This window comes from Eleutherodactylus coqui, chromosome 6, assembly GCF_035609145.1.
Source record: "Eleutherodactylus coqui strain aEleCoq1 chromosome 6, aEleCoq1.hap1, whole genome shotgun sequence".
NCBI lineage: Eukaryota > Metazoa > Chordata > Amphibia > Anura > Eleutherodactylidae > Eleutherodactylus > Eleutherodactylus coqui.
In genome coordinates this window covers 50,392,166-50,407,015 of record NC_089842.1, presented here as the reverse complement: position 1 = coordinate 50,407,015, position 14,850 = coordinate 50,392,166, and the positions used below count along the sequence as shown (strand labels likewise).

The window sequence follows — 14,850 nt, the reverse complement described above, 5'->3', positions numbered from 1 at the left end:
TGAACTAGCGCTGGTTAAACTGAATGATTAGTGAATGAGCCAACAATGATTTTTGCGCTGCATGAAATGAACAATAAGCAAAAAAGCGAACCATTCTCGTCAGTCGGTGGCTCGCGTTTAGCCAGGGCGATTATCGTTCGCTTTAGCACGATTTTTCAGGCTAAAAGCACTGTAATCCAAGTGCCTGCTGCCAAGATTATGTCCGTGTCTTACTCTTGGGTATGAGATGAGACCTGAAGAATGACTCTCGACTGACTCCTTGTCTTGCAGCTTGAAGAAGATAGGTGACCGTTGCATTCATATTAGCACTGATTACCGCATTACAACGAGGCTGAGAAGCCATGGCAGTGTTCTACATGTTCTTAGGTGGCACTGTTGCTAAGCAACAAAGTCCGAGCACAAGAGAGGAATCCAAATTAGTAAAAAAAATAATAAAATTATAACATTTTATGGCACCGCCCTTACAAAAGGATTTATCCAAAACTCAGAAAAGTCCCCCCCTAAATCCCAAACCTCTTGTGTAACATCACATGACCATGCCTTACATTCAGTGGAGTGATGTTACATCACTATGGGCAAAGGGAAGTTTAGTCACTGACTGTTGTTCTGTGTAGAATTAGGGAGATGAGGAAGATTAAACAATACCTCTGCAGCGCCACCTATTGGAAGGCAGCATTCCTGCAAATTAATGTTAGACTCTTTATACAAGCCTTGTAACAATGACTGGGAATTGAAAGCCAAGCCAGAATCTATGCACTTGGCTTTCAATTCCCAGTCATTATTTCAAGGCTTGTATGAAGTGTCTAACGTTGACTTGCAGGAACGCTGCCTTCCAATAGGTGGCGCTGCAGAGGTATCGTTGCATCTCCCTTATTTGCATATTAACCAGAGAAGCGTAAATGGCCTTATAAGTCTCCTCGCTCAATCATTTTCTAGGTGCTCACCCTAAGGAGAAAACATAGCGTTCCTGAATTAGGGAGAGGTGTGTATTTAAAAAGTTGCACCCCATCCATTTCCAACCTTTTATTAAAGGGGTTTTCCGCTCGGACAGTCCCTTTTGGTTATGTAAGTCCTCCATCCATAAACTGACCAGAGAACCGCTAAGCACTGTGGAGGAACCTGACGGTGTTCATTATGCCTGCAGTGCCTCCACAGGTGAAATGAAACATTACATGATGCCCAGTGAAAGGTGTGCCCATGTAAGGGTCCACTTCCCCCCCAAGTAGGCCCAATTGATGTCACTTTTTATGTTTTCAGTCTCCTGGCAACAGTCTTAAAAAATGCGACACACATTCATGTGACATCACTGCATTTTTCTTTCTTACGCTCCCATAGACTTTCATGGGTGATTTTGGACCAAAATGGGACGTGCTGCCATATTAGTTTTATTTATTTTTAGTTATTTTCAACATTCCGCATTGGTCTGCATAAAAAAAAAATGCTGACTCCCAAAAATCACGAGAACAAAGACACAATTTTGCCGCGCCTTTTGCCCAGGTGAAGAGTCAAACCAAAGCAATGGGATTGTGAACGTTATGAATGAGCTGTGATTGTGCGGGCAGCGAGGGGTTAAGACAGCCTTTGTGGTTTTTGGCTCTTCCTTCTGCCTGATCAAATGCTCGCCCCGATCATCTTCCTGTGTTGTGTCTGTAATCCAGGAGCTGCTATTGATTTGTGGGCCAACACAGCTGAGCCATCTGTTGGTCATGTGCCTAATTGAGAAGAGGGCGATGTTTATGCGACGCCCACGCATGCTCAATATTACCTGATGGGGTTAATAGTCGGCACTCCCTATGAGATCGCTCCCCTGAGGGCAGCAGTAGGGAATGGTTAACAAGGGTATTGATGGAAGAGGCAGCGAGAAATGAATGGCTTTCAAGATCAAAAACCTCTTACCGAGTCGCACATTAACAACCGCTAGTCGCCCTTTACACACCTGTGTTGTTACCCTGCGCTTGTTGGTTGCATTAAATCATGTTTGATTCACCAATTTCCTTTTTTTTTTCCCCCCTTTCTTCAGAAATTAGCCACACATTCCGGTATGGATTACGCCATCATGACTGGCGGTGATGTCGCCCCCATGGGGCGTGATGGAGTTACTGCAATGCATAAAGTGTTTGACTGGGCGAACACCAGCAAGAGAGGGTGAGTTATGTGACTGAGATGTGTTTTGAAATATGGAGATTTGTGAAAAGAATAGTTTGGCCCTCTTCATTAATGCGATTCAAGATAGCTCCTCCCCCTATGGCAGCCGTATGTCTTAATAAATGGACAGAGGATTGTCCTGATTTTTAACCCCTGCACACCCCAGGATGTATATGTATGTCCTAGGTATGCAAGATTAATATGTTGCGAGCTCGTAAACCCCAATAGCTGACACCCAGCTGCAATCTGAGTTCACGAAATCACAGCTGTTAACCCTGTAAATTCCACCCGCCCCACATCTCCCTTGCATGATATCACAAGGTGCTTTCTGAGTGTAATGGCAGCCAGGGCTTTTTAAGGTCGTCCCCCCCCCCCCCCCCCCCCCCCAGAGAGCTGTCATGTATTTCTACCTATTAAGCCGTGACTGCAGCCTGTCTTAATAGAATGCCTATAGAAATTGCATATACTGCAATACTAAAGTATTGCAGTAAACTGTATAAACAGAGAGTTGCAAATTCAAGTCCCTTATGAAAACAAAAAAAAAAATCTAGGCATTGATTAAAAGATTTTTAAAAATCCATTTGCTGTATTTTTAATAAAAAATGAAACAAACATATTACCCCGTAGGGTCAATATAATCGGACAAAAATACACAACAATAGAATTGGGCTCACCCTGGATCCAAGAAAAAGTTTGAACAACGGCGATTTTAAAGAGTCCTATTCTCTGCACAAATGGTAGTAATAGAACCCACAGAATTCCCCACTGAAAACGAGCCCTCGCACTGCTGGATCTACAGAAACATAAAGTCATAGCGGCCAAAACATTGTATCGGGAAAAATGTTTTCTTTTATTTTTAACTATTTTTTATTTTTGAAAGGCAGTGCAGCAAGAGTAAAAAACCTAGAAATTTGGTATTGTCATAATTGTATTGAGTCACAGAATAAAGTTATTTCATTTTTGCCGCAGTGCGTGCGCTGTAAAGGCAAACACACCCAACCCCCTTCAAGATGGCTCTATTGTGTTTTTTTTTTTTCCTCCTTTCATTCAACTTTTAAAAATTTTTTTTTTTTTGGTACATTTAAATGGTGTATTAAACAGTACCACTAGAAGAAAAAAACTCCTCCCGCAAAAAAACAAGTCCTCAGACAGATGCATCAACGGAAAGAAGAGTTATGAGTTTTCGAAAAATGGGGGAGAGAGAAAAAAACCAATGGCCGCCTCCTATAGGGGTTACAGGGGTTGTCTCTATCCTTATATAGTTTGGCAGATCAATCGGTACAAGGTTTTAATTCAAATTCTTTTCTTGTCGTTCAGCCTCTTATTATTCGTGGATGAAGCGGACGCTTTCTTGAGGAAGAGGGCCACGGTATGTAATTACTTTGCGGTCTGACTTTTACATGGGCCTCTATCTAGAGTCAGTCACTGGATGGGTTAAAACTGACCAGTGTGGGCCGGCCACTGGGGCACCCACCAATCCCAAGAATGGGGAACCCATGTCCTTCCTATTTCGCAAAGCAGAATCGCTGCTCCCCATTTACGTAACGTAGTAACGAACGGGCTGCTGATCACTCATGCGCGGCTCCATTCATTTTAATGGGACAAACAGATAGCCGAGCGCTGTCATTGGCTATTTTCGTCAGCTCCATTCAAAGCAATGGAGTAGCATTCATTTCAATGAGCCAGACAGATGGCAGACTACCGATTGGCTACTTCTGTTTGAAATGAATGGAGCCCCGGCTACACATGCGCGGCCAGCAGCCGGTTTACTGCTATGTTAGGGAAATGGGCAGAAGCGATCCTGCATTGCGAAATAGTTGGGCACAGGTCCCTCATTCTCGGGATCGGTGGGGGTCTGACCCGATCTGTGTTTCACCTATCAGTAGATGGGTCAAAACTTGTATTTCCGTCCACCAACGGGATGAACTCTTTAAAGGGTTTTCTTGGACTTTTTTAAGGGGTTGAAGTTAGGTCATCAATAATTGAACGGCAGGGGTCTACCATGCAGGGTCCTGGTCAATCAGCTTATTGCCAGGCCCGCTGTCTGTGCAGACAGCCCTGGACCGATAATGCTGTCAATGTGGAATTCAGTGGAAACTGTGTCTGCAGTACCAAGCTGAGCCACTACTATAAAGACAGTGCTCTCTGCTACCTGCCTTGTCCTCACTGACAGCAGGTCCAGTGATCAGTGGAGATCCCGAGTGGCAGATCCCCACTGATCAACTATTGTTGACCTATCCTGAGGATAGGTCTTCAAAAGTAAAAATCCGCACAACCCATTTAAGTGATGCTATTGCAGTTTCGGCATGTTTGATACATTTGCAATGATGTCAAGGTGCCAGAGTGCAAATCTGAATTTGGCGCAGACCTTGTACAACTGGTTTATGTCCATTCAGGACATGGGGGTATGGCGTATGACAGGGGGGCCTCTCTTTGGAGTTCCTTGAATCCCATGTAATATTGGCACAGAACATGGTGTAACACGGTAGATGTCTTGTTTTTGTATGGAGTGAGTATTCTTTGAGTTGTGTAAAGTTATCCATATGTCTTAGATAGCTGCGGCTGAACGCTCACTTGGCTGCCATTTCTTCTTCCCAACTCCCCCATAAACATGCTGCCCGCTTCATGTGATCTCATTAAGAAGAGAGGAAGGACAGTCTGCACACTCCGCTATCAGCGACTTCTCTCCTGTGAGAGTAAAGCATTGTGCATCCTGAAATCCAACATGTTCATCCTTCTTAGCCCCAACATCTTTTGTTGGGGGTAGAATCAAGACACCCCTATACACATGAGATAGTTGGCCGATCCTGCAATAATCGACAAGTATGGCTGACTTTGCTCTAAACGTCTATGGTCACCTTAAAAGGGTTGTCTGGCTGTAAACTATCAATGGCCTATCCTCAGGATAAGTCAGCAATAGTTTGCCTGGGCCCCCCACTGATCAGCTGTTTGCCAGGACAGCATGCTTGTGCACTGAGCTGATTTCTGCAGGAAGCAGACAGCTCTGTTCCCACTGCAGTGGCTAGGCTTGGTATTGCAGGCAAAGTTCTCATTCACTTCAGTGGGAACTTTGCCTGCAATACCAAGCCTGGCCACTACAATAAGAGCAGAGCTGTCTGCTTCCTGCAGAATTCAGTTGGGTACACAAGTGCAGCAGGCTCAGACAATGAAGTTTTAAACCTGCAACATTTATTTATCATGATGCTTGATTAAAGCCCAGGACAAAATAAATAAATGTCGCTTGGTCCAAAATGGGATAACGGGGATGCTCCATAATGGACAACCTCTTTTAGAATGCAACACTTATGGTGAAAAACCAATCACCCTCTCCCTCTCACCGGTCAATATCTGATTGTGCTAAGGGAGCCATGGCCAGCCAGGTATTTATACTGCAAGAGAAAAGTAGTGTTACAGGACAAGACTCATGGAGGTCCCATCTACCCCAATAGGGCATATGAGCACAGGTTGTGTTCTTGGCACAACCCCTTTAAGTCCATTGTCCTTCATGTACCAATCTATGGAGGTCTATATCATTATATAGAAGTACTGTAAGACAGACTCGAGCAAAAACCTGATCTAGAAAGTGGATTTTGTGGAATCGAGACGTTTGTGTCGCCTGTGGTGTGACTGTGCCGATGGCAAGCACAGCCGCCAGTCTCCTCGCTGTCAGTAGGTGAGCGCAGAGCCGTAGCTTGGAGGGCAGTATTGCCCCGTCAGCAGTCCATGTGCTCAAGTTGTAAGGTCTAATTAATTCCGTCTGGTAAGAACGCGGTGAGTTTGAGCAGGCAGCTTGACCGCCTCTTGCTTAATTAAGTGACTCCACATGCAGATTATATTTCTCCTTTTAAATTATTATTGGCAAAAAGGACATCTTCAGGTGCTGCTCCCCCCTAATCCGTTCAGGGACTTAAAGATTCCATATAGGGCCTCAAAACAGAACACTTTGTTTGATTGTAGAAAACTTACAGAAACGAGCGTGCAATGCAATGTGTTTTTCTGTACTGCAGTACCACACACAACCCAAGGGCAAGAGTGGCGCTATGGCTGGAAAGAAAGCAAACTCACTTTTTGACCTTTTTGATGCTACAGGTGCGCTTTATAATATAAGCATGCATCACGCCTTTTAGGACCAGAGTTTTTCAGTTTTTTTTGTTCTTTTTGTTTTTCTGGCATGTTTTTGCCCGTAACTTCCAAGAGCCATAACCAGCTTTTTTACCTTTAACGTAGCTTTATGAAGGCTTGTTTTCGCACCATGAGTGACATTTCATAGTGGCATTATATAATGGACTTAAAAGCATTAAAAACTTTTAGTGGAGTTAAATGAAACAATGCGGCTGCACTAATTCTTTAGGTTTGTTTTTATGGCGTTCAGTGGTAAAAATGACATCTTCACTTTGTTTTTGGGGTTGGTACAATTACAACACTACCAAACTTAATGTGTGTTTTTATACTTTTTAAAAAGTAGTTAAAAATTAGCGGAAGCCGCTACTTTGACCTCTGTCTAGTGGCTGGTGCTTGTAATAACAGGCCCAGCCCCATGGATTTCACTGAGAGCTGCCCTTGCAATTACAAGCAGCGGTCACTACATAGGGGTGGGAGCAGCATTCCTTCTGTATTGCAGTATATAGTATTTTCAATGTAGCTGTAGCAAGGCATCTGTACTTGATAGCCCTGGGACATATTACTGCGTTTGAAGGCTATTTCCATTTTGAAAAATTGATGGCATATTTCTAGGATATGCCATCCCTTTATTATTGTTGGGAGTCTGACCTCTGGTAGAACACACTCCGTTAAAGGTGTTCCCCAGCATCCTCCACAACCAGGTACATCTATCGGAGTTGAAGATGTAGTAGTGTGATTCGTCATTCCATAGAACGTTCTTCCGTTGCTTAACTGTCCAATGACAACGCTTCTCACGCCACTGATGCATTTTCTTTGAGAGAACTCGCCAGACATTTGCAGGATGAATGGAGGGAAATACCAGCTGAAGTGTATGAGCAGAGAGTATCATTAGAACCGAAGGAGCCCCACTAAGTAATAACATATGGAAATACTACTTTTGATTCTTGCTCAGGGATCCAATTACTTCTGGTAGCTTAGTGTATGGTCTAGACCCTTGTAAAAGGTCACGTAGCGGTGTACGATGCATATGATCATATGGCCATATATCTTAACCCTTTCCAGTCCATTTATTTTTCTCATCCATTCTCCCCAGCTCCAAATAAATTGGAGCTGGGGAGAATGGATGAGAAAAAATAAATTTTCCCTTCACCCTCCTGATCTGACAGCGTTCAGGAGGGTGAAGGTGGTCACTACACTGTGGGAGGAATGCAGGAGTATTACTTCCGCATTCTCCCTTCTGCCTCCCGGCTCGGTGATCATGTAACAGCTGGGGTCAGGTGACACCCGGCGGTCACATGATCGCGGGCGGAATGCAGAAGTAATACTTCCCCATTCTCCCTTCAGCTAATTGAGCGCTATGTAATGTGTAAAGGAGAAGGCAGAGCGGGTTAAAAACCCTTTCTGCCTTCTCCTCGGGGGTCCTCGATGAGGACCAGTGCAGGAGTGCATCTGCACCCGATGTGTCTGATGATCGGGTGTAGATGCACTCCTGCACTGAAGTGTCGGGCCTGTCCCGACATCAGAGCTGTGGAGGAAAATGATGTCAGGGCTGGCCCGACACTGGATTAAAAGGGTTAAGGAAATATTTTGGTAAAACTTATACACCATGTTATACCAAGTGCAGGGCCTGGCCCATGGATTCAAAAACACCAGAGAGACCCTCCCACCCGTGTCTTGCTGCGCCTATCGGACCCCTTTAGCGCATTCATTTACAAAATCTTTGCGAGGAATTACATAAGTCTTGACTTGATCTCGTCCGCATCCTAGAATGTAGAACTGCTCAGCAAGAACAGGTGTGAGACGTCCTGCTTCCAGTGCGGAGCTCTGCCGTCTAGTGCGGGAGAGTAATGAGGTACCCGAGGCAGGATTCCGCTGACTTTCACTCTCCAGCCCTGCCATTTTACAAGGCTTGATAGCAGGCATCACCGTTTAATAAAGACAGATGTGATTGGACAGCTGCCTCCTCTGGTTTATTTTACAGGAGAAAATCAGTGAAGATCTGAGAGCGACACTAAATGCTTTCCTCTACCGGACCGGCGAGCAGAGTAACAAGTGAGTCGTGGCTTCATGCTGCACATCAGCTACTTGGATTTTTTTTATTTAGCGCTACGGGTGCTGGCTTCAGATACAGCTATTCGCAAAAGGATATTCCCATCTCAGCAAGACTTGCTGATCAGTGGGGTTTGACTGCTCTGACCTCTACCATGTAGCAACCCCGATGCATCCGGTATTTTTTTTGTCTGCACCACCACTTCTTTAACTTCAGTGGAACCCACCAGAGAGAGACAAGTTCAAGCGCTTGGTTCACTTAAATGGGATGTGTGAAGTTAAGATTTTTTTTTTTTTTTTTTTGTATAGCGCCAACTTATTCCACAGCACTTTCAAGTAATTATTTATGACCCTCCACCACCAAGCTGGGTACTCCTTTTACTGACCTCAGAAGGATGGAAGGCTGAGTCTTGAGCCGGCTACCTGAACCTTCAGGTCGTGAGCTTCCGAATTTGGCTCTCTGGCGGGTTCCATTGAAGTTAAATAGAGCGGTGAACACATAATCATGGTTACCTCTGTCAAAAATTTCTGGGCATGCCGGGAGTGCTCTCTTAGGATCAGTGGGGGTTCCAGAGGTCGGACCACCACCAATCAGAAAATTATCCCCCATCCTGTGGATTGCAGATAACTTTCTGAGATGGGAATACCCATTTCAGAGAAATTCAGGCAAGGGTATGTCTATTACCGATGTGACACCACCTAGATCCCTAGACAAGGATAGGTCCTCAATATCAAATTGGTAGATGTCCAATTCCAAACACCGCCACCGATCAGCTGTTGTAACCACTACAGCCTTTTCAGAGTGGGATGTCATGTTCATTGGTCACATAGCCTTTCTTTCAAACAGCTGATTGTGGGGCTGGTGGGAATTGTAGCCCATGGATCTAATGTTGATGACTTACACTAAAGACCAACTATCAGTATCTGTATTTGTTCTGACAGCTGAAGTCAGGTAAGCACTACAGCCAATCAGAGGCCGCAGCGTCATGTTCCCGGATTCCTGGCATCATGGCACTTGTGATCGTCGTTGACAGGGGAACAAGTGGTGACTCTGCAGCTTCTGATTGGCTGCAGCAGTCACCTGACTTTCAGTGACATCAGCTGTCACAAGAAACACTGGGATCACAGTGGGTAGATATGCTGGTCAACTCGTTTGTCCAAATCTTTGCTCCTTCCTCAACTGATCAGTGGTCCCTGTATATGCCTAATTGTAAGGCAAATGAGCATTCCAAGGAACGCTCAGGCCCGATACTCAACACATGTGCAAGGACCCTAAAATCTATTGATTATAGTGGCACCTTTACGTTGACGCAGAAACCAGACCCCTTCTTTTCTAGTCCCATGTACATGGGCAGCATAGTTAAGAGACGAACCAAAGACCCTTTGTCGGCAATTTCATCAGATTTGACAACCAGACCACCTCCTCGTGCGGCATTATTCTTACCGTCAAATCAGCAGAATTCCAACGGTTCCCGTTATTCATACAATGGCTCTAGCACAATATTGGGACAGATATGGTGCAGATGTGAACAGAGCCGTCGGCATCACTGCGGTATCACAGTCTCTCCTCTATTTGCTTGAGTCCCACGCTTTACCCTCATGGAGGACCTTCCTAGGTGCGGCAGTGGCTGCCGATCACTATAGGACTACTTACTGTATAGGTGACAGTGCTACATCCCAGCTTGTCATCCGCAGATCATATCTTGCATTGATGTTTCACTTGTGCTTACATGAAGTGCTAATGGTTAATGGAGCCCGTTAGTGTTGCCTCCGCCTGTGGAGTAGATTAATGTCTTGTGATAAAGACTTTTTGTTCTATAATGAGCGATGCTAATGGTCCAGCTTGTTAGAATGACATGCATTCTGTGCACAGTGTGGGACGGGAAACACATAGGACAAATAAAAACCTGCCCAATCTAATGCCGCAGCCTTTATCGGTCTGGGAGGCATAAAGTCATGCATTTCTGATGGGATTTTGGGAATCCATTCAGATTAGTTAATATGCGCGATGAGTAGGTGATGGACTATTACGCCCTCCATATACAATGAAGTTGCTGTAAACCTACTCTATGGACTCGTAGACCTATATATATATATTCCTGGAGTTGGCCAAGTTATTTAAGTTGTCTTTAAAGTTGGGTTGTGCCAAGTTAGAAAGTTATCCCCCATCCATAGAATAGGGGATACCTTTCTGATCAGTAGGGTTCTGACTGATGGGACCCCCTTCCAATCATGAGGTCCTTGCTTGAATCAAGCAGCAGTTACACAATTCATTTCAATGGAAGTACTGGAGATTGTCTAGTACAAGCGTTCTACAATCTTCCATGCTCCCATTGAAACGAATGGTACAGCAGTACACGTGTGTAGCCGTGCATCTGCATCTATCGCTCCATTCATCCAAGGATCTTCGGGACCACTTGAATTCTCGGGTTCATTTGAGTTATCAGTGATCAGAAACCCAACGATCAGAAAGTCATTCCCTATCCTGTGGATGGGGTAATTTTCTGTCCTGGCACAACCCCTTAAAAGGGGTTATGCACGATAGCCTATTCTTAGATATGCACGATATCCTATTCTCAGTCGGGGCAATCAGGCACTGAGCTGATTTCTGCAGGAAGCAGACAGCTCCTTTTCCACTGCAGTGGCCAGACGTGGTATTGCAGGCCAGGATCTGATTGAAATTAATAGGAATGCGGCTTGCAATACCCGCAGTGGAAACGGAGCCGACTGCTCCTGGAGAAATCTGCTCAGTGACTGGGTGCGGTGAACAGCTGATTTGGCAGGAGTCCTGGGCTGCAGACCCCTGCTGATCTATTATTGATCACCTATCCTGAGGATAGGCCATCAAAAGTTTTCAAATGGATGACCCCTTTAGTCAAACAGAGTTCCTCAGCTTGCGTTCCTACTAGTCAGATCGTAGATTGTGGCGACTCTATCACATCCGTGCATTACTCAGAAATACATTTTTAGAATGACTGGTGTGTAATACATTTCCCCTATAGCAGTTGCCATGTAACATGACGTAATGGAGTAACATGAAGTAACATGACGTAATAGCCTGTGTTTTATTTTCGACTTTAGATTCATGTTGGTGTTGGCCAGTAACCAGCCGGAACAGTTTGACTGGGCCATCAATGATCGAATAGATGAGATTGTCAACTTTGCTCTTCCCGGATTGGAGGAGAGAGAGCGTCTAGTCCGTCTTTACTTTGATAAATATGTCCTGCAGCCTGCAAGCGAAGGGAAGCAGTAAGTGTCTACAGCACTTGGAATCAAATAAAAAGAAGTAAATGTGCAGGGAGGCGGAAGTCTCTCTTTTTTTTTAAATGTTCTCAGTATTGGGTTTATGAAGGAATGAAACAACGGAGCATTACACAGATCTTAAAGTGGTTTGCCACGTCTTATAATTCTTCCCTATCCACATTACAGTGCTGCACTCTGCTTGTCTTCAGTAGTCCCATAGAGATGAACTGAGTGGCCATTTAACTATTCTAATACTAGTTAGAAGTTCCGGAAAAGACTACTGGTCTAATAATAAAACTTGTAGCAATATACTGTAACAGATCAAAATGCCAAGAGAGAAGCTGACCTTCCACCCCAATACGTTCTAGTACCACTACTACTGCAGCAGAGTAAATGCCCTGAAAAGGGCGATCCTGGCCCTGTATAACCCTAGCTGTCTCTATATCAGTACATTCTCTGGTATAAAGTGCATAATTTGTTTCCCTGGCTCCTCAGCCTGGTCTCCTTCTTCTAGGATTTCTGGGCTGTCTATAAGGACAACTAGGTTTATACAGAGCCAGGTTTGTGGTCTGGATCGCCTTTTGCAGGGTGGGGACTTCGTTTTAGTGGTAACCATAGGGTACAAAATCAGTGTTCCCCCTTGGCATTTTTGTCTGTCACAGCATATTTTATATCCATGCTATTCAAAGTCATGTTTTATTATTAGACTACTTGTACTTTCTCTAAATTCTGTCTGAACTTTTTTGTTGGCTTTTTTTAAAACTTTTTTTGGTTTTGTGTGTTTTTTTTTTTTTTTTTTTATTCTTATACGAATTAATGGCATTTAAAACTAAAGGATATATGTCAGCCTCCACAAGTTGTCTTGGAGTGACGCCACAGTACCAAAAAAGCACCAAAAGTCTACCCTGTTCCAGCATCCTATAGCTGATTCATCACCTTTTGAGCCATAAATGGATGCCACAGTATTTTCTTTTTTTGGAGGCAGAAGATCTGTTGTAGTAAGATAAATCCCTACTGATGCCCCAAATTGACTTTATGTTCGTTGGCCATATTCAGGTATTAGGGAACAGTATAGAGGGTTCTATAGAGCACTTCTGTATCCCAACACCTTAATGGAAAGCTCTCAGAAGGCAATGTCAGCCATTGATGGAAATGACTATATGTGATTGGCATTCAGTGACGTATTGCTGCTGCACTTGGCTTCCTTCTAAGATAAGATAAGGGCGCATTACCCCGGTAAGTATGTTTCGGATCCATCAAATCCTGTATAAGTGCATGTTCCCGGCTATTGTCGGCTACGTCTTCTGCTTCAATTTCCGCCAATGAATAAGTCTGTGACGTAAGTGTGTTCTAAATGGAGGAAATGGAGAGCTTCATCTCGTCAGACGGTCGCCGTCCCCGCTATGCATTAGCTAAGTTTAGAAGCCATTGTCCTGCACCGCGCACTTTCAGCAGTGCAGAGAAAAGTGCACCATTAGTTACTTTCTCCGCGCTGTTACAATCTGGTTTCATTATTTTCCTTAGGCGGCTGAAGATTGCACAGTTTGACTACGGGAAGAAGTGCTCTGAGCTGGCAAAGCTTACCGAAGGCATGTCTGGCCGAGAGATCTCCAAGCTGGGTGTCGCCTGGCAGGTATGTTAATCGGTGGGCAGTACGTGGATACTTGGCCACTAAGGATCAGAAGCAATGACCAATCACTATAATTGCATTACTATACAAGGCGATTCAAAATGAATGGCGCAAATGTAAGGCCGTCTGTACACGAACGGGTCGGATTCCACATGTGGTAGCCCACTGTGGGATCCGACCCGGACAGCTGCTGGCATCCGTGTGCACCTGCCCCTTTTTTTTCATACTCTGTACTACGGATAACCTGGCGGCTCTCCAACAGAAATGAGCAGTACAGATTTTTTATTTTTTTTAAATGTTTATTTTTCCTGCGCAGTTGCTAGGCGATGATGCGGAATCCGCAACCCGTCCGCAAAGTCCAAGCCCCCTCATAGCATGCTATGAACTGTACTTGATGCGGAACAGCGGTGCAGACGCCCGCTGCGCATTCCGCAATGCAAATCTGTTCGTGTGCAGGCGGCCTAAAGCTAATTACTTCCTACATGAATTGACATACAACAGTCAGAAAGACTTGAAGAAACAGAAAAAAATCTTCACGTTTTTAATCCATTTTACAGATGTGCATTGTGGGCGCCGTTGGTGACGCTAGGCAACCTAAAGCATCGCTTTTCTTCAGCAGTGGAATCTATAGGCGAGGATATCCCGTAACGCGGGATATCACGGCAAAACTGGACTACCGACTTGACGTCTGCCGTGTCACCAATAGCGCCCACATCGAACATTTCTAGAACATCGTATGTGTTTATTAGGGTGGCCCTTATTTTTCAGCGTTTTAAAAGTGTTCTCCCACCCCGCCCCCCCCCCCCACCACCACCACCTACCATCTCGTTCCAATCAACAAAAAAATGATCTGTGCAAAATTTTAGCTCAATTGGACAACTGCGAGGCGACCCTCATCCACCATGAAGTTTTGACCTTTTCGCCCGGAAATTCATTTTTTCATCAAAAACCTTTTTTTTTTTTTTTTTTTTTTTTTTTTAGTTATTTTATTTATAATCCCTTATAAAGCACAAGTAACGGAAATTAATGGGCGTTTTCACTATTTTGTTTGGCATTGCTGTTAAGTTAAGCCGGCGCTGGATTTGATTCAACATACTGTTATGTTATGAGTGAATTAATGTTGTGTGGTTCGCACAATAGTGTTGCATGCAGCACTTTACCTTCGTTAAAAGTAACATTGCTATTAACGGCGGCTTTACTTTTAACATGGTTCCCTACGTATAAAGGCCTATTTACACACACAGATAATTTTTCAAAAGATTGAATGATCAGTGATTGTTTTGCATAAAGTACTAATGGTCACTGATTGCTATTAGCACTTTATCAGCTTCATTTGCATGCAAATTAGCTTCTGGGAGCTGTTGCAGAACTCAGCAGGAGGTAATTTAGCTTCATTGTTCAGCCATGGGCTGCTAAGAGAAAACAAAGTAATCTCTAGCTCCCCATGGAGAATTCAGCACCATGGATGGCGGACACAGCATGCAGTCCTGCTTCTCAGCTGTCCTGAGAACATAAAAATACCCAACTGCTACTAAATCCTCTTAAGAACAATTATGTTCAAATGTGTTTTTTTTTTTTTTTTTTTTTTTTTGTTGTTGATCGGAACAGGATTAGTAGTGAGAGAAGCAAAGGTTTAACTTTCGGAAAATTACCTATAGCTA

General features: G+C 44.2%; 1 protein-coding gene across 1 annotated transcript in view; it reads left to right on the top strand.

Annotated features, from left to right (window-relative positions):
- Positions 1-14,850, top strand: part of ATAD3A (ATPase family AAA domain containing 3A) — a 66,987-nt gene that overhangs the window by 31,297 nt on the left and 20,840 nt on the right. Inside the window, exons 11-15 of the mRNA XM_066606797.1 lie at positions 2,021-2,145; positions 3,463-3,514; positions 8,249-8,319; positions 11,398-11,565; positions 13,084-13,192. Coding sequence (XP_066462894.1) covers positions 2,021-2,145; positions 3,463-3,514; positions 8,249-8,319; positions 11,398-11,565; positions 13,084-13,192 — 525 coding nt within the window. The remainder of the gene's footprint in view (positions 1-2,020; positions 2,146-3,462; positions 3,515-8,248; positions 8,320-11,397; positions 11,566-13,083; positions 13,193-14,850) is intronic.